We start from the raw sequence: 19,826 nt of genomic DNA on the forward strand, positions 1-19,826 counted from the left end.
GTGTGGAAGGAACACAGGAACAGCAGGCCGAAGGATAGTATGATACAGACAGGATGAGAGAGAGAACATTAGGGTAGGAAGAGAGTGAGAGATAGAAAAGAGTGAAAGAGAGAGAAATTAATGGATAGAATATGCGATGAGATGCATGCAAACAAACGGAGGGGAAAAATCCTCTCACTGACGTACTACACTCATGCAATTATATGTGATTGACAGCAGTAACTAATTTGACATGAGAGAAACAGACGAGTTAAATACACAGCAGCCGGCACGCATCACAGACTCCTAATTTACATAATGCTCACGAGCCTCACGGTCCACTGCAGAGACCAGGAGAGAAAATCCCTCCAGGAAACGGTATATATGAGCGCTGGGCCTATTTTCAGCTCCGTGAACGGTTCGTAAATTGTGCTGAGAAACAAACGCCTTTATGAGAAGCAGCCAGGTTACCCGAGGACTAGACGCGGCGCAGCGCGGCGCGGCGCTACAGTGCCGGTGGGGAGCATCATCATCACGCCACCGCCTATCGTTCCCCCTGCCCCGCCCCAGTGGGGCTCCGTCTGGGAATGGAAGCCGTCGCTCCCGTGTGCAGCTACAGCAGTTTCCATGTCTCTCATGCACATGTGTGGAGCGTGTGGCGTGGGCTAGATAATGCAATGGGCTTGCTGACTACTATGAGTGAAGGAGTGCAGAGGAACTGACATAAACGTTGGCAGCTTGAGTAGGGGAAAGAAGGAGTGATTGAAAAGAAAAGGAGTGATTGACAGGAAAAGAACGAGTGAACGAGGAAAAGAAGGAATAATTGAGAGAAAAAGAAGGAGTGAATGAGAGGACAAGAAGGAGTGATTGAGTGGTTTGTGGTTTGTGTATTTCCTAGAAGGGTATTCAGCTGCATACGGAATGAGTTGGTAGAGCGGCCATTGTTTGGCTCTTTGTGGAGCCGATGGAGAATACTTCTAAAGTGAAGCTAAACCTGAAATCCCATTTTAAGGAGACAAGTACGGATATCAGTACTTGTTGGGAAGCTTTTTGTGGCACCACTGTGGAACATCAAACCGTTCCAGTGAGGAGATTTTAGATGGATCCGGTTCTTGATTAGTCCTGTCTGGGAGGGATAGGGTGTCACTTACTTCAGTGTGCTGTTCATTTCCTCTGTCTCTCTCTCAGTCAGGCTCTTCCTCAGTGAACCCAGGTAGAAGGGGTTTGGGTGCTTCAGTTTGGGGGTCTATACATCCACACACACACACACACACACACACACACACACACATGTATGCACGCACGCACACGCGCACACACACAAACACACACACACACACACACATGTATGCACGCACGCACACGCACACACACATAAAAAAGTCAAACACATATCAATTGACACACATTCACAAACAAATGTACACATACACAAATGACAGCTACTTAGAATAACCTCAGTTAAAGGTAAGTTAAGGTAAGGTTCAGCGAAGTAAAACATTGCCTGTCTGCATATGGGGTAATGATGTATCCCAATGATTCTTATCATTTATAATGTAGATATTTATTCACTTTCGCCATAATCTCAACCATATCATTTTTCACGTTAGTAGACGCGTACGATCATTCACCCGAGTAGACACATATGCCAGCTCAGGTATGTGAGAGGCTGCGCACCAGCTGTGTCCAAGTAAGAGTGAGTGTCCAGATTGACGAGCTGAGGGACTAGAGACCAGGGTCTTCGCTTTGTTACACTCTACACCGAGATGACATCATACCACGTTAGAGGCACGTAAATCTCCCACCTCTGGATCTCAGGTTCCTGGACTGACCCCTTACAGAGGCCTCCATATACACGGATACCTGGACCAGGCCGGACGCCGTCAGAGAGCACCGCACATCGCGCACCCCCCTCTCACTACCACACGTAGTGGCCTCCCATCTGTTCAGTATACAGGGCAGATGTTGAGTTCAGTATACAGGGCAGTTGTTGAGTTCAGTATACAGGACAGATGTTGAGTGATGGTTTCAGGGTTTTGTGTGTGTGTGTGTGTGTGTGTGTGTGGGGGGGTCCTGTATTTATGGAGGGTGTTGGAAACCCAACGTGGATGTTCCAACACCTGCATGCTACACTACAGTTGTCTGTGCTACTGCACCATCATCAAGGGCTGTTGTGGTGCTGAACTGATACAGTATATTTGGCTGACTGAATAATCGGTTGGCTAGGGAACAAGGAAAGAGTCCGTTTGGAGTGGTTAGGAACCCTGGAATGCTGGTCTGCCATGGTTTTAGAAATGTTTAGATGTATTTAGTTTGCCATATTATGTAAATGGTCTTGGGGTCTATCTATAGGTTTGATTCTGTCATTAACAACATTCTGGTGGATCTTTCAACAACTAAACTAAACAGTGCAGAACACAGGGCAGAAGGTTCACATCAACAGCATTTCTGGCAGGTTACCACCAGCAACTCCTGTTGCTTTATGTGCTTTACAAATAAAGTGACTTGACTTGACATGTACAGTGTGAAATGATGCTGTGGCATTCTATCTATTCCCACACATGGGAAGCAGTGGCATCAGTGACGGTTGACAACTAAACCAAAGAATCTTTGGTGGCATTCTATCTATTCCCACAAATAGGAAGCCATGGTATTCTATCTATTCCCACAAATGGGAAGCCATGGCATTCTATCTATTCCCACAAATAGGAAGTGATGGCATTCTATCTATTCCCACAAATAGGAAGCCATGGTATTCTATCTATTCCCACAAATGGGAAGCCATGGCATTCTATCTAAGCAGGGCTCGAAATTAACGATGTCCCGACGTCCCGGGGACCATAAAAAATGCTTCCGGGACACAATAGAATGATGTCTGGGACAACTCTGGGACAGTAGGAAAAATGGCAAAGCAAATTTCAAAATAGGTACTTTTTCCCTAAACTGTTCACATGGGAATCTAAACGTATCTTTCTTGTCTGAATAAAATACAGAATCTGGCCTATACAAAATTTGACCTGGCAGGACGGGCAGCTGGCAAAAGCATCGTTAGCCAGCTGATCTGTAAAGAAATCTGTAAAGCGGTTTTGTACACGCAGCCTTACAACACTGTTTAGGCTACTGCTCTTCAAATCACTGTAGGCTACAATGTTATTTTTGGTACAAATATAGTAAGATACCCAAATGGGCTGGGTGCTTGCGTTTCCTTAGGAATCTGCCGTATTGGTTAAATGAATATTGTGACTTATAGGCCGACACAAAAAAATAGGGCAAGGGCGGTAGGCCTAATGGGTCACTTTCCCGATATAGAGGTTAACTTACCTAACTAGCAGGCAGGTAAATGGCATTTGTTTTCATGACATTGTGAACATTTTTGACTGATAGTGTAGGCCTAAGGTTACACTGGTGTTCTAAAAAAAACGAGATGACAGTCCTCTCTGACTAAAAAACGGCACGCGGTTTTCTGTCATTGACAGACAAACGCCACCAATATCATGTTGAGCTAAATAGCCTACTGCAAACCGCGATTTGACAAAACGATAGTGTTGCAAGGTAGCCTATAACAATGAAAACAGTTATTTAAGTTAGCATTTGACATTTCGCTGTGGCAGTTCTATGGGGTGTCCAAACCGCGCCATGCACTTTAATCCGCCCGCCAGCATTTATTAGTTTCTGAAATTATTAAAATAGGGCCGCCGCTATTTTTTCCAGCAATAGACGTTGTGGTTAACTTTAGGCTACTGCAAACTGCTTTACACTCTTCTTAGAGAACGTTTACAATGTCAAAACAGCTTGTTACATCGAGATACATATTCTAACTACGTTTGCTAATTAATTTAATTGGGAACGATTTGAGGGTGAGAGCGGCAGGAGAGTAGGCTAGCCTATCTGACAGCTTTGTGGTAATTTCCCACGCTTAGGCTACTTATTGTTTTCACTGAGATCTGTGGCCATGACATCATACCAAACTGACATTGAAATTAAAGACACGTGAAAATAGATTATTGACGGAATGTTTTACAACCCTGTCCGTCAAAACGATGGACAATGAATGTCTAGTGCAACCTCAAAAAAGAGCCAAAAGCGCAATCTCTGAAAATGAGTGTTGTGTGAAACAGCAGATGATCAATTAAATGGTGTTTAATAAATTGTTCATAACTGACATGGTGGACCAGAACGAAGTTAATTAAGTGATGCAAGTTACTGATTATTATGCTGTTTGTTATGTAGAATGGGAAAAAACAAGAACTTGAATTTGGGACACTGGTGTTTAAGTCCGGGACAGTGGCAAGTATAATTCGGGACAGCTGCGGGACACTGAGAAAAAAAGTTAATTTCGAGCCCTGTATCTAAGTATATATAAGTATATATACTTTTTTGATCCCGTGAGGGAAATTTGGTCTCTGCATTTAACCCAATCGGTGAATTAGTGAAACACAAACAGCACACAGTGAACACTAATCCCGGCGCAGTGAGCTGCCTACTTTAACGGGCGGGCGCCGGGAGCAGTGAGGGGTTAGGTGCCTTGCTCAAGGGCACTTCAGCCGCGGCCCACTAGTCGGGGCTCGAACTGGCAACCCTCCGGTTACAAGTCTAGAGTGCTAACCAGTGGGCCACGGCTTCCCCAATCTATTGCCACAAATAGGAAGCCATGGCATTCTATCTATTCCCACAAATGGGAAGCCATGGCATTCTATCTATTCCCACAAATAGGAAGCCATGGCATTCTATCTATTCCCACAAATGGGAAGCCATGGCATTCTATCTATTCCCATGGATGGGTAGCGTTGGCATGAGAAACTCACCCTGAAGAGGCTCCCACTGCCCCCGCTCCCATCTGATCCGCCCGAGCCAAGCGAGTCCCGCCGGACGAACGCGGACGCGGAGGTGGCCGGCGGCGTCTTGCGGGCCGAGTCTGGCGTGGAGCCGGGGCTGGGAGGCATCGCGGCGCCGCCCACGTCCACGTGCCCACCCTCGCTGCCGCTGTCCGACAGGCTCCGCTGGGGGCTCGGCCCGGGGGCGCGGGGGGGGGCCTCAGGGCGTTGGCCAATCGGCTGATGGACGGGAGGCGGTCCCTGGCGGTTTGACCTTGACCCTGCCCTCCCGCCAACCCCGCCCCCGAGGGCAGGAACCAATCGGCGCAGGAGAGGCAGGGGGCGGGCGGGGCGTTGAGGCGCTCCTCCATGCCGACCTCCAGGCCCTCCAGCTGCAGCAGCGTGGCCTTGACCTGGTCCACGTACACGCAGTCCGGACCCACCGCGCCCTCCACGGCCGACGCACAGCCACCCGCCTCCAGCAACACACACTGCATCAGATGCCTCTGAGAGAGAGAGAGAGAGAGAGAGAGGGATGGAGAGAGATGGAGAAGTGCACACTGCATCAGATGCCTCTGAGAGAGAGAGAGAGAGAGAGTAAGATGGAGAGATGGAGAAGTGAGAAACAGAGAGAGGAGAGAGATAATGAGAGAATGTGTGAATTCTTAAATAAACAGAGGAAGGTGGGATGGTGAGAAACGGGATGAGCGGCAGACAAATGAAGAGGTGGAGAAGAGAGGGATGAGAGAGGAGTGAATGAAGAGGTGGAGAAGAGAGGGATGAGAGAGGAGTGAATGAGCAGCAAAATCTGAGCTTTAATCTGAGTGGAATGTGCCAAGTTCTCTCAGTAACAACAGCAGGAGGAAGGCTCGGCGCACACACACACACACACACACACACACACACACACACACACACACACACACACACACACACACACAGTGAGGCATGGGTACCATACATCACCACAGCAGGAACAGTGCAATCACTGTAATTCATCAAAACACAAAACACAGACCCGCAAACACACTCACACACAGAGAAAAGTAATCATGCCCATAGACATCTGTCATTTCTGATCAATGCAAATACAGTCGTCGCCATACAAAACTATTCGATGCAACACACAACATAACCAACTGTAAAGCACTCACACACACACACTCACACACACAATGGATATATGGACCCAGCATATGGCTTGAATCCAACACACACACTCAACACATTCTCACCCACATGCTGAGACGAGCTGCTATCATACTGTTTTATTAAAGGCCAGCAGGCAGCCAAGGATGTGTGTGTGTTCTTAAGTACACACTCACTGGACCTGGACACACACACACACACACACACACCTGACCTTCAACCCTCACCCAGCGATGATGTAGAGCCCAGACAGCCAGGCACATTCAGACATGATTACTATAATCAAGGATGTGTGTGCAGACCCGATAAAACACAGGAACATTGCAAAACATTCCAGGGCTGAATGCTGACACATAGGGTCAGAGAATTACAAAGGCTAGAACAGACGTTCCTGTTCCTATCAATGTTATGTTCCCTGTCAAACAAACACTTACAGTACTTTCTCTTCTGTTCCAATCATACTCTTGTACAGATTTCTGTTCGGTTTCATTTCAGCTCATCTTAAGCTCTGCTGCTAGGAAGGCGTCTTCTGAGCCGGGCTAGCAGGAATGGAGGAGCGCACTCTCTTCTCTCTCATACACATGAACACACACAGACTTGGACCAGAGAAGGGTGTGTTTCACCAGCAGGCCACCCACACTAACATAACACATCAAATAAGCACGCGCACACACACACACACACACACACACACACACACACACACACACACACACACACACACACACACACTACAAGCTTACAAGTGTGAACTATCAGGTCAGCGGTGGGCTGTGTAGGGTGCATCTCTAGGGAAACATCTTCATCTACACACTCACTCACACGCATGCATGCACACCCACACGCACATACAAACACTCACTCACACACCCCCCTAATGAACAGGGAGTAACAACCCTGTGGTTCGGCATAGCCTAGTGGTGGGCTGGGCAGGGTGTGTCTCTGGACAAACACCATCCTACACACCACAAGCTGGCACACACACACACACAGGTGGGAAGTATCGTCCTTGGGGCTCAGTGTAGTGCAGTGGTGGGGAGTACAGGGCTCCCTGCAGGGGAAACACAGATACACACAGATACACACACACACACACACACACACACACACACACACACACACACACACACACACACACACACACACACACACACACACACTCTCTCTCTCACCAGGCCCACGATGAGCAGGAAGTATCGTCCGAGGGGTTCTGCGTAGCCCAGCGGTGGGGAGTGCAGGGCTCGGCGCTGGGGGAACACTTCCCTCCAGATGACCAGCTGACCCACGCGCTGCTCGGCGGCCAGTGGCAGCAGGCTGTAGTGCTGGCAGTAGAGGCACACGTCACGCAGGTCCTCCTTCGGCAGGTGGTTCGCTATCAGGTAGCCCTGCAGGCGGACAGCACAGGTCACTTACTCGTCCACAGATGTCCATCATTTCCATTACATTCCAAATTTACATTAAGTTTGCAAACTTTCTTCAGCCATGCACTGTGTAGGAACTGAAATTGTCTAGGGTTTGTGCAAAAAATGATATCTTATCAAGTGTTATAATCTTATATTAAGATAAAAAAAATCTAATTAGTATTGTTTTGTTTTGTCACTTAAGCTTATTTGACTCAAAATATGTCAAAATCATCTTAAATTAAGACATAAAAACAAGTAAATTTATCTGCCAGTGGAGTAAGTGATTTTATCTTAATTTAAGATAAGATTGAAGATTTAAGACAATTTAAGTCTTAATTTAAGTCTTTAAGACAATTTAAGTCTTAATTTAAGAAGATTTTGACTTATTTTAAGTCAAATAATCTTACAAAAAAGCTCAAGGTAAGTATCTTTATACTAAAAACAATACTAACTAGATTTGTTTTATCTTAATATTAGATTATAACACTTGATAAGATATAAGTAATTTTATGCAGTGTGAGGTTAATACATGGGGGCGGGTTACACATGGGAATGCATTTCTTTTTGTCCTTCCTCTTCATGATTAAAGCACGATCTGATTCTGATCCACTGGGCTATTGGACACTGCGGTTAATACACGGTGCTGCTGATACACTAGTTAGTACACGTACATACTTATCTACAAATTGCATCCCTGTATCCTTAGATACCAATATACTGATTACATCCCTATTACCCATACCTATTCATAGATGACATACTTATTCACACACATACATACAACATGCTAAATTTACTCATAACGATATTCATCAAATGTACTGCACACATTTGATATTATAAGCAAAAACTTCCTTCTCAAAGACAGATTCTAGTACTCTATGAAGACAGGATTACGCAAGGCCTCTGTTTCATAAAAAAACTTTGAGGTAAACTTGCAATGGCAAGAGTAGTCACACACACAAACACTGGGCAAGTGTGAATAACATAGATGACAGGTGCCCTCCACAAAAGTGTATATGAAGTGTTTGTGTGTGTGCGTGTCGTGTGAACAGTGTGTGAGGTGTCGGGGGTGTTGTGTGTCTGACATGGCTGGCTAACCTTGTAGAAGAGACAGGAGCCCAGGGTGACATAGAGACGTCTCATGCCATAGAAGTCCTCTGACTGTGTGACGGAAGACGGAGAAAGACGGAGAGCAAAGGAGAGAGAGAACGAGATGAGAGGAAGAAATAAAAAAAGTGTACAGGGATGAGAGACAAGGGTGATACAGTTAAGCATTTTTTTGAGTCCAGGGAAGATATTCACATACCACTAACATAGACTCTGGACTGAGTGCAGTTGCCCATGATCTCAGATCTTAACATCCCCTTACCATGTCTCCAAAATCAGCCGCCTCAAAGTCTGACAGCACTGTGTCTACCTCCACCTACAACAGACAAAAACACCAAACCCAAAGTAAATCCTATGATCACTCCCATGATAAATACCAAAATCAGTCCCAAACCCACTAAACATTAGACATCTGATGGACGTGTAGATCATGTCTATATTGCGTCCGTGGTCCAAGACCAATTCTGGACGTCTACACGGCGTGCAAACTAGGTCCACTATTTGGACGTCTAACCATGACCCCACTTGAACGTCAATATGCGGACATGTGGACAACAGTCTGCACCTTCAGGGGACCAAAATTGGACATGCAAAACAACATTGAAAAGATGTTGTTTGGATGTGTCTTTGCGCAGTGGGAAATCAATCACAAGATCAATCCCATGATCAACCATCTTGAATCAGGTGTTTTTGGTAGACCTTTTGTGTGCTTTTCACCTTTACAATTAGACCGGTCAACATTTTTCCTTCTTCTCAAACTGAATTAAACTTTCCCAGAGAACCCCAGAGACGCCCACACACTCCACCTGCCTTGATCTCTGGGGGAAGAGTGAGCCAGCGCACGGCAGGCAGGCCGTCCAGGAAGAGGGTCCCCGAGACGTCAGGGGTCGTGGGGCTGTCAATCAAACGGGACGGCTGGATGAGCTGCTGGAAGAAGAGGCAGAAGAAGTGGTCCAGCCGCGGAGAGTTGTCCTCCTCACAGAACGCACTGGAGCAGTCAGCGACCAGATGGGCCAGCATGAGACAGACAGACAGACAGATAGAGAGAGAGAGACAGACAGACAGAGAGAGAGAAACAGACAACCAGACAGAGAGAGATAGAGAGAGAGACAGACAAACAGGCAGGAAGAGAGAGAGACAGACAGAAACAGAGAGAAAGAGAGAGAGAGACAGGCAGACAGACAGACAGACAGAGAGAGAGAGAGAGGCAGACAGAGAGAGAGGCAGACAGAGAGAGAGAGACAGGCAGACAGACAGACAGAGAGAGAGAGAAACAGACAACCAGACAGAGAAAGATAGAGAGAGACAGACAAACAGGCAGAGAGACAGAGACAGACAGAGAGAGAGAGAGAGAGAGAAAGACAACCAGACAGAGAGAGATAGAGAAAGAGAGATAGAGAGAGAGAAAGAGAGAGAAAAAGACAACCAGACAGAGAGAGAGAAAGAGAGACAGATAAAGGAGAGGTAAATATAGAGGATGGGACAGAGAGAGATTTAGAATGAAAGAGGTGGGGTAATGTTAAATGGATAGAACAGTGAGCGTTGATGCTGACCACTGTACATCTCAATAATGTTGCAGCTAAAAACACTTCAGACCAAACATTGAGTAGTGTGTGTGTGTGTGTGTGTGTGTGTGTGTGTGTGTGTGTGTGTGTTTCACCTGTCCAAAGATCCGTACATGACCCTGAGTGTGCGCACCACTCCCTCCACCACTGACTGCAGGTAGATCAATGGCACTCTGCAGCAAAAACACACACACATATAATAGACAAATACAAGAATAGAACAGAATAGAATAGAATAGAATAGAACAGAATAGAATAGAATAGAATAGAATAGAATAGAACAGAATAGAATAGAACAGAATAGAATAGAATAGGTCTTTATTGTCATTGCCACAGGTACAACAACATTTAAAGTGCCATTACATACCAGTTACTCAAGCTATACAGCACTCATTTGCAATGCAATTTGCAATCAGCCTCCCACCACCTGTGATTCATCAGACTAAATACAGTTAACTGTGCATGTGTACCTGTCTGCGGGCAGGCCGATGACCAGCAGGTTGTCCCCCTCCTTCCAGTAGCCCACATGAACCAGCTGCCTCTTCAGGAGGAGAGAGGAGCTGGAGATGAAACAACGGGACAGAGAGGGAGGGAGGGAGACGTAGAAAATGCATGAAAGGAGAGGAAGCAAAACAGGAAGACATGGGGGTAACTGGGGCTTCATAAAGACACAGTGGCAGCAGATGAGGGTTTGAAGAAGGGCCTCAACATGCTTAGTGGTAAAGGCCCCTTACAGAAAGAGCCTTATTACTGTAATGCCAATGTGTGTATTTACAAATGAATTGTTGTGTGTGTGTGTCTGTGTGTGTGTGTGTGTGTGGTCACCTGATGATCTGTCCCCCGGTGACATTCTCCAGCATGTCACAGAGAGTAAGGAAGATGCCCCTCACTCCCTTCAGTTGAGCGGACGCCTCAGACACAGGGTACTGGTACAGTATCTCCTGCTGCACACAGAAACACACGGCCTGTCAGTCAGTCACAAATGTGGCGTGTGTGTGTGTTTGTGTGTGTGTGTGTGTGTGTGTGTGCGCACGTGTGAGAGAGAGAGAAAGAGAGAGAACCTGAGATGTGTGTGTGTGTGTGTGTGTGTGTGTGTGTGTGTGAGTGTGTGTGTGTGTATGGTAGAGAGAGTATGTGAGTGAGTGAGTGCAAGAGTGGGAGTGAGTGAGAGAGAGTGTTTGAGAGAAGAATCGTAGAAAAATGGATATCTGGGTTAAAAAAATGTGCCCAGGAAAAAATAAAAAAAAATCCTTTCACAGACACATACACACAATAATATGGGAGGGTGAGAGGGAGTACTGAAAAGATCCCAGGGTTTAATCAAGACGCAAGCTCCATAAACTCACATGCTCTCACCCATCCACCCCCTAATCACTCAGCTATGCTCGGGAAAAGAGCAGCAGCTACAAAAGAGTGCAGGGAGAGTTCAGGGAGGAGAGAAGTACAACAAGGAATGAGAGTAGAAAAAGCTGAACAAGACATTCATGAACACACAGGCGCACACACACACACACACACACACACACACACACACACACACACACACACGACACACACACACACACACAACACACACACACACTCTACCAATTCATTTTGTTTCCACTCCTTTACATCAGCAGCTTGAGAATGTGGCTAGTATGGTTGGTTAGTATGGTCACACTCACCAAACACTCTGGCAGCTAGCTCAGCCCAGGTGAGCAGACAGCTTCTGAGCTGCTTTGAATTATTAAGAACTCCGACTGTTGTTTTTCTCCCTCTCCTGTTTCTCCTGAACTGAACTACTGGATAACCTTTCAAGCCTTCCAACCAGGAAACCATGCTGTACCTGACAATTTGTTCGCTGTGACATGCCATGCGTTCACATGCCATAAACTCAAACACATGCAGACACAAGCTTGTGGATGCTTTAAGACCGGTGTGACGGGAATGTTGGAAAATTAACGTTTTAAAGAATATCTGGGTTAATTGAATTCAGCATAGAATTTTAGAACCTTCAATTGTTGCGGAACGGAATCTTATATTAGAATGTTCAAAAACCCACACCTTTAAAGGTCCAGTATGTAGGAAATAATAGAAAATAAACTGTAACAATTCCAAAATGATCATGAATCTCTTGGAATTTTCGTTTATGTTTTGAACGATTAATTCTAGAAAAGCGTAATTAATAATGGGCTGGATTTGGGTTGCCAAATTAGCAAAGGCCAACTGTCAACAGCTGTCAGTTGTAGTCATGGTACAAGAGGCAGGCAAATTTCCAAAATTAAAACAAGAAACTGGACATCGGAGGAGCTTCCTGAGATGGTGACGCCTTCGCCAAACGAAGAATATCAAGTCTGACGCAGAGCTGGCCATATTTCTCCACAACAGGTAGCCTATGCTAAACTTCATCTGCATCGCTTAACTTCAGCTAAATATGTTACGTTGGTTAGAGAGGTATTTTTGTTTTCACTGTTTCCGTAATGTGTAGCTGGGTCATGGTTGGAGAAACGTTAAAGCAGCTGCAGGTCAACTAACGTTAGCTAAGTCTTCATTACATCTGGCAACCCAGAAGAGGCTCGCGTCTGGTAGTCTTGAGAACGTTCACCAGTGTTTTGATTTTGGCCAACAGAACGTTCGGTAACAATCCTACAAATCGCACCTTTAAGGGTTAAAAAATGCAGTCTAGGACCATAAGTATACATGTGATTATGTCTTAGGGCACAGCTTAAAACTGATTCTGAACTGGGGAATTACCTTTTAAGAGTGCGTATTTTCCCGTTGAGAACATTTTAATTTGTAACTACACGGAGAAAGAGAGACTGTGAAAGAGTAGCAAGCACTTTAAGGGTCCACTAAGTTCACACCGGTGTGATGGGAATGTTGGAAAATGAACGTTCTAAATTTTAGAACCTTCAATTGTTGTGGAATGGAATCTTTTGTTAGAATGTTGAAAAATCCACAATTTCAATGTTTTAGAAGTAGTTAGGTTTTAAACTAAAGCATAGAAAAATTCTGTGCCTGAGGTATTAGAAATGTACAAAGTCACTATTTACAATACACGTTAACAATGTATGTATTATTTTTCCAATTCTTGAACAACCCTGCGCACGCATGAATTCCAACACAGTGCTGGAGAACTGCAACTGACCGTGTGTAGTCAACCTGACCTTCACTATGCTCAGCCACTGAATCAAGCTGTGTCATGTGTCTGTGTCATGCCTCTTGTGTCATTATTCACCTAATCTGTGAGCTCACGTCTTGTGTCATATCTACACACATTTCTGATAGGGTTACATCCATAGATCTAATACTAATAATAATAATAATAATAATGATAATAATAATAATAATAATAATAATAAGAATAAGAATAAATGTATTTTTTAAAGTGGTTTTCATGACACTCAAAGGCGACCTGTATAAATAAGGCAATGTATACATATCTAAGAGCATGAGTGTGGTGGACGAACCTCCTCATGCGTGGGTTCAGTGTCCAGGCGCAGCGACAGATACATGATGACGTGGGGGATGTGAGAGATGGCCATCTGCAGCTCGACTGTGTCCTCTCCCCATAGCAGACGCACCAGCTGGGAGACCGCCGCCGAGCCGCGACCTCTGATCCCCTCGTCCTCGACGAACGGGCAGCCGCCGCCATCCGGGGCCGTCGTCTCCAGAGTCAGCCTCACCTGAGGAGAAGAGGACGAAGGGGGAGGGGGACAGATGGGAAAGTAATTAGTGAGGAAAAGAGAGGGAGAGAGGGAAGAAGAGAAAAGGAGAGAGGGAGGAGGAGAGAGAAAGAAAGAGATGGTGGGGGGAGGAAGTGGTGAGCGAGAGGGAGAGGAAATGGCAGAGAAAGAGAGAGAGAGAGAGAGAGAGAAAGAGAGAGAGAAAAAAAGAGAGATGGTGGTGGGAGAAGAGGGTTGAGAAAGAGACAGAGAGGTGTAATGTTAAAGGAATGAGAAGAGAGCGTGACAGGAAGAGACGAGGACAGACAGAGATCACGTAAAAAAAAAAAAAAGAAAAAAAAATGGAGCTGCCTCTGAACAGTAGGCAGTTGTGTAGAGTGAAGAGGACTCCTTCAGTGAGCACGGCTGGGACGGATGGTGCAGACACAGCAGGGAGCAGCAGTGTTACGAAGCGGCCATGTCTGCTGCTCCACCGCTCTGTTTTAGAGCCAGCGCTCGGTTCAGGCCCACTATAGCCTGGGAGGTCAGGCGTCTTCCAAAGAGCAACAGAGACACACACACACACACACACACACACAAAACATACAACACACAACACACACACAGAGTGAGAGCGAGAGAGAGACGAAGAGAAACCATAAGCGCTACTACTAGGCATGCACTTTTCTCTACTGTGTCTATGTTTTCCTGACTGCATGGCATGTACATATACAACTTGCATTTGCAAAGGTTTCAATCTGTATGTGAGCATACAAGATCAGCGATCGGTGAATGTGTGTGTGTGTGTGCGCATGCACTTCTGTCTGTTGTGCATGACGATGTATTTATGTATGGGTGTTGTGGTGTGTACGACGCTTGTGTGAATGGATGTGTACCTCTATGTGTGTGTGGTGTGTCTGATGTGTGTACCTCTATGTGTGTGTGTGTGACTGCTGTGGTGTGTGTGATGTGTGTGTGTGTGCGGTGTGCATATGATACGTGTGTGTGTGTGTGTGTGTGTGTGTGTGTGTGTGCGTGTGTGTGCACAGTTCTGGGCGTGTGTCCCGGCGGTGTAATTTGCTCCGTACAGACGTCCTCTAATCAGCTGTGCCCGGCGCTCCGGCGAAGCCAAGCGGCGCTCTCTTAGGATGGCCTCGGCTCCACAGCACGCCATGGCGGCCCAGCCCAGACCAGTCCACCACAACCCCACCCCACCCCTACCCCACCCCACCCCACCCCGTCCTGCCCTGGGCCTGTCATTTCGGCATTCCTGCCTCGCCTGCTCCACCTTCGACTCTTTCGGCGCTTGCTTTCTTCCCGTTTTAAAAATGTTCCACTTCCTCTTTTCATATTCTTCCAAGTTTCGGAATACTTTTCTTACCCTCTTCTAGTGCATTGCATTGGTCTCTATCTCTCTCTCTTTCTTCTCTCTCTTCAACTTCTCACTCTTTCTCTCTGTCTGTCTCTCACATTGTTTTTTTTCCCTGTTCTCTTTTTTTCTTTCCGTTAGGTGGTGTTTTTAGCAGAGGCCAGCTGTGTGGTGACTTGAAATAGGATCAAAAGATGTCGCTTCTGTGGAAGCTGCGGGCGTTTCCCCTCTGGGACAACGGAAATGGTTAGGCACTACACTTGTTTTTGGCCTGTGTCTCTCTCTTCTCTCTCTCTCTCTCTCTCTGTGAGTGTGTGTGTGTGTGTGACTGTGTGTTTCTGTGTATGTGTGTGTGTTTCTGTGCGTGCTTACTAACATCAGACTTTGGACATCCTCACATGCCAAGCTCCGTGTGAGAACCAAGCCAATCGTAAAAAGGGTGTCCAGAGAGGACGGCTCCACCCAAGCGTTTAACAAAGACCTACAGCGAGTCCTATACAACGCGAGCACCCTGACAAGAATCTCCAAACAGAAGTCTTCAATTCCACTCCTTTTTGTGTTAATGTTGATATCTACACTGACATTTCAGCACAGTAAAGATAAAAAAATCAAAGCTTGGACTGGATGATTCCTCTTGGGCCTGGTAACATTCAATGTTTTGCTAAAAACTAATTGGCTTTCCTCTTGCCATATACAGCTTTTATGTTTGCTCACCAAGCTCCTCTTATGGCCTGAGCAGACAAGATGTGAAACTAACATGACAGTAAACTAACATGAGACCCAAAACACATACATATGTATAGATTTCATGTTAGATAAGCAATGTTAACTCACATATCTGAAACGTCAGCATTGATACAAGGGCGCTGTAGTCCATTACTACATCAAAGCTTGAGCACTGAAGCATCAGTCCTATATAACGAGTCAGAACAACTAGGCATTGGCAGGCAATCTGTTCTTAAGAGCTATTTAACGAGATTCCGGCGTGAAAAACTGGTTTGACTGTTGGTTTATTGGTTTGACTTATTTTCCTTCTCCGATTCTGACACGCATGTTTGTGGGATTGCCTCTGAGGACAGTGCGGCTGTTTTTGTGTTTGTCTTGCAGAAAAACAAAAAGCCCGCAGCAGATTATTTTTCCACATTAACACGACTCTCTCAGAAACCCATCGCCATTATGCTCCCAAATTACCCTTATTTCCAGTTAGCATAAATTCTCCTCTGTGCGCAGTTCATCAGGGGCAAAGCAACACAGGGGCGGAACATTAAACAATCAAATGCCCCAATTAAATAGCGTATAACTCACTTCCTCATGCACCGCGCCTTCAAGCAGGTCCAGAGGCTTCTGTTTGTCATTTTGTGGGGAAAATGGGACTAAATATAATAATTTAAGAAAAACATTTAAAAGTTTAGTTTTCCACAGCAGCCTACTTATGCACTCATTACCATCACCACCACATCAATGATGAGTAAGATCCGTGTGTTTTTTTTGTTGTTTTTGGTGCTGACAGAGGGAAGGGTAAACAACAAAAATGTGAACTAGTTTTCGCATAAGAAGACGATGTTTTACACTGTGCCAATCTTTGCCACAAAAGAAGAGGTTTCACATTCTGACAGTGTTTTGCCAACCTGCAAAAGCTGTTTGCTGCTTTAAATGTATCAAAAATGTATAATGGTGCAATGAGAAAAATACAGTCTGACAGCCTTATTTAGGGCTCATTGCTATAAATTTCCTTGGTCAATGCGTAAAAGTCAAGCAAATCAACTTTTTTCCCATTCTTGATTACATGAGGTGAATCAGAAGAAAAATACAGTACATGTTTGAACCCACTGGCTTGATTGCTGATTATTATTCTTTCTGATGCAATTGCACGCAGTCTAATGATTGTGGTTTCTGCATTAGAGTGCAGTTAACATACCAGTTTCATTAGGATACACTCAGATGCATTTACACTTGGGAGTGGGTGCCGTTAAGGCAGACAGAAAGCAGAACGTTAGGAGAGAGAACCCATGGACAGCATTTAAAGAAATGCAATGAAAGAGGGTGGGTGGTCTGCTCTCTCACTGACACACACAGACACAGACACACACACACACACACACACACACACACACACACACACACACAGACACACACACACACACACACACACACACACACAAACACAGGCACACACACAAACCTGTGTGGGGCCAGGTATGCAGGACAGAATCCTCTCAATGTTCTCTGAGGTAACCTCCACATCATCGACAGCCAGAATGACATCTCCTGTATCGTGACAAACAAACACACACACACACACCAGGAGAATTTGAAATGCACTGAACCCAACAAGGCCCACCAGCACAAAGCAAAACTCATTAAACGCAAATACCTCAAAAGGAATGCTTTTCACTACGAGGGCTGTTAACCGAGTTGATATCTGGCCAAATTAAGGGCTTTTTTGTAGAGTTGGGAGCAGTACAGAGTTTTTATCAGAGGAGGCCTGTTCAAGCGTGCCCTATTCAACGCACTCATACTATCTCCCTCGCCCAGGCCTCAATCGTCCTGACTTCAGACGTTGGCAGCACCTGTGATTGCTTTAGCATACAGAGGTAGTTCAAAAGGATGGACATAAACGCTAGCGGATGCAGGCCTCTTATTTTTTTTTTGAGCTTCTGCATCAGAGAAACTGCTCTGCGTGAGTTTGTGGTACCTTGCTGTAACGTGCATTGGAGTCAGATAGGGTTCTTATTGTCAACAAAGACTGAGCTTTTTTTTTTTTTTTGGTCGTTATCAAAGCAGCATTCCAGTATCAGCTCTTGCATTCTGAAGCAGAAACAGCTCCCTGCAAATGACTGCACACTCATGCATGGCCCACACCTCAGAAATAACAAATTACCTGAATGATGAAACACACACACATACGCAAGTATAGACACAAACACACACACTGTATGCACACAAACAAACACACTCACACAGTTATAAACTTTCATTTTTAGAGTTTCAACAATCAACGGGTGACCAAGGGGAGAGCGTGTAACACTTTACACCGGTTTACAAGGAGTTGCAGGAGCAAGGAATAGAAAGAAGCTGAGAAGCGCGCTCTACTTTCTTCAGATAGTATACGGCATCACCTTACGGTAATCATATTATGCACAGATATGCATTACATATCAGTAGTAGTACACGGCCTAGTAGTAGTAGCGGTTATAGTAAGCCTAGTAGCGGTAGTGGTAATAGTAAGCCTGACAGTAGTAGTTGTAGTATTACTTGGTACCCCGTCAGTGGGGTATACTACGAAGCACGTTAGACATATCTAGGCTATGTAGACATATCGAGGCTTGACAAAGCCTTGACTCAGGAGTATACGTTAAGTGATACTACGATTGCAGTTATGTGATATATTTGTCAAACTAGGCTTTCAGCTCAGATCTGTGCGTTCTCGTGTTGGGATGACTTTGGCCAATCGTGTAAGCGTGGAGCGCGACAAGACCGCCTCTATTTAAAACAATTACTTCGCGATTCATGAGCGATAGCTTAATCTACATTGCGGTCATTTTTTTGTGTCTAACCTATAACATCAAATAAATCAATTGTCATCAGTTGTTGTATGGTATGCACGTCCATAGTGGGATATTTGCACGCACAGCACTATTAAAGCGCATTCGAGATCCAAAATGTTAGTAGAGGCGGAGCTCCACCTGTAAAATATATGACAGAATCCTACATGTGAGATAACTTCGTTTTTAAGACAATTGATTGGTCAGTGTGCGGTAGATTACACGATTTGAGCTATAATTTAGCACATAACCTCCTCCCGACCAGGTTTGGTTGACAGCATGAGATACCATGGTGATATAGCGACACTAAAACAGATCCACTTTCGTGTCACAGCATAGCCTGGCTACATACCTCGCTAACCCACTAATCGAGATTCGTAGTACACCCCACAGGTGTGTAATGCTCACCGATGAGTATGTGGCCACTCCTGCTAGCAGGGCTGTTGGGCACCAGCCCGTGGACCGTGAGTCTCTGTGGCCCTGTGCCACGCCCCCCCCGGTGCACCACGCCCAGCAGGGCCTCCAGGAGGCCCCCGCTCTCCGGCAGGAGGTGAGGAGTGCCGGCCAGCCGTTTGGGGTTGAGGTAGACGCACACGTCCTTCAGGATCGGCTGCTGCTGCTGCTGACCGGTATGCCTGGCCCCCACCGCCTGGTTCTTCAGGATGGAGGGAGGGGGACGAGAGGGACTCCCTTCACCCCGTCCATGCTTCTTTCGACGCAGTAGTCCCGCAAGTCTTTTGAGTCGAGGCGTGACCTTTGACCCCACACGCCCGTCACTGCCGCCGCCACCACCTCCACAGCCCCGGTGCCGTCCTTCCTCTGTGATGATCTCTGCCTCCTGCTCACTGAAGCGCACATGATTGGCTGCTGAGGCGCGGGCCCTGGCCTCCTCTTTCTTCCAGGTAGAAGCCTGCACCTCATCCAGCCTCCAGGTAGAAGAGCATTCATTTGCACAATTCCGAAATAAATTTTTTGCCATTTAGGCTTAGCTACATTCCTTCTCATCCAGCTGTTGTATGGGCTCAATTGACATTCGCTTTTTTTTTACAATTACATAGAGCATTCATTTTCAAAAAGAAACACTGAAAAACATTCTAGTTCTAAATGAGTAACTGAACCTCTGATCCAAAATGGTGGAAGATTTTTGAGATCACAAAACCATCCCTTTTCTAAAACGAAAATAATTCCTTTTTAAAACAATAATCCTAGGCTATGGTCAAAATTAAAGCTCAAAAAGAGGGAAAA

At 45.7% G+C, this 19,826-nt stretch overlaps 1 protein-coding gene across 1 annotated transcript in view; it reads right to left on the reverse strand.

The window, feature by feature from the left end:
* Positions 1-19,560, reverse strand: part of intu (inturned planar cell polarity protein) — a 23,574-nt gene extending 4,014 nt beyond the window's left edge. The window contains 13 exon segments of the mRNA XM_048235752.1: positions 1,131-1,225; positions 4,785-5,005; positions 5,008-5,299; positions 7,115-7,327; positions 8,447-8,509; positions 8,718-8,771; positions 9,266-9,443; positions 10,116-10,193; positions 10,491-10,580; positions 10,846-10,964; positions 13,473-13,688; positions 17,219-17,304; positions 18,990-19,560. Of these exon segments, the coding sequence (XP_048091709.1) occupies positions 1,131-1,225; positions 4,785-5,005; positions 5,008-5,299; positions 7,115-7,327; positions 8,447-8,509; positions 8,718-8,771; positions 9,266-9,443; positions 10,116-10,193; positions 10,491-10,580; positions 10,846-10,964; positions 13,473-13,688; positions 17,219-17,304; positions 18,990-19,560 (2,276 nt within the window).
* Between the last annotated feature and the right edge of the window lie 266 nt (positions 19,561-19,826).

The sequence above is a fragment of the Alosa alosa genome, chromosome 24, assembly GCF_017589495.1.
Source record: "Alosa alosa isolate M-15738 ecotype Scorff River chromosome 24, AALO_Geno_1.1, whole genome shotgun sequence".
NCBI lineage: Eukaryota > Metazoa > Chordata > Actinopteri > Clupeiformes > Clupeidae > Alosa > Alosa alosa.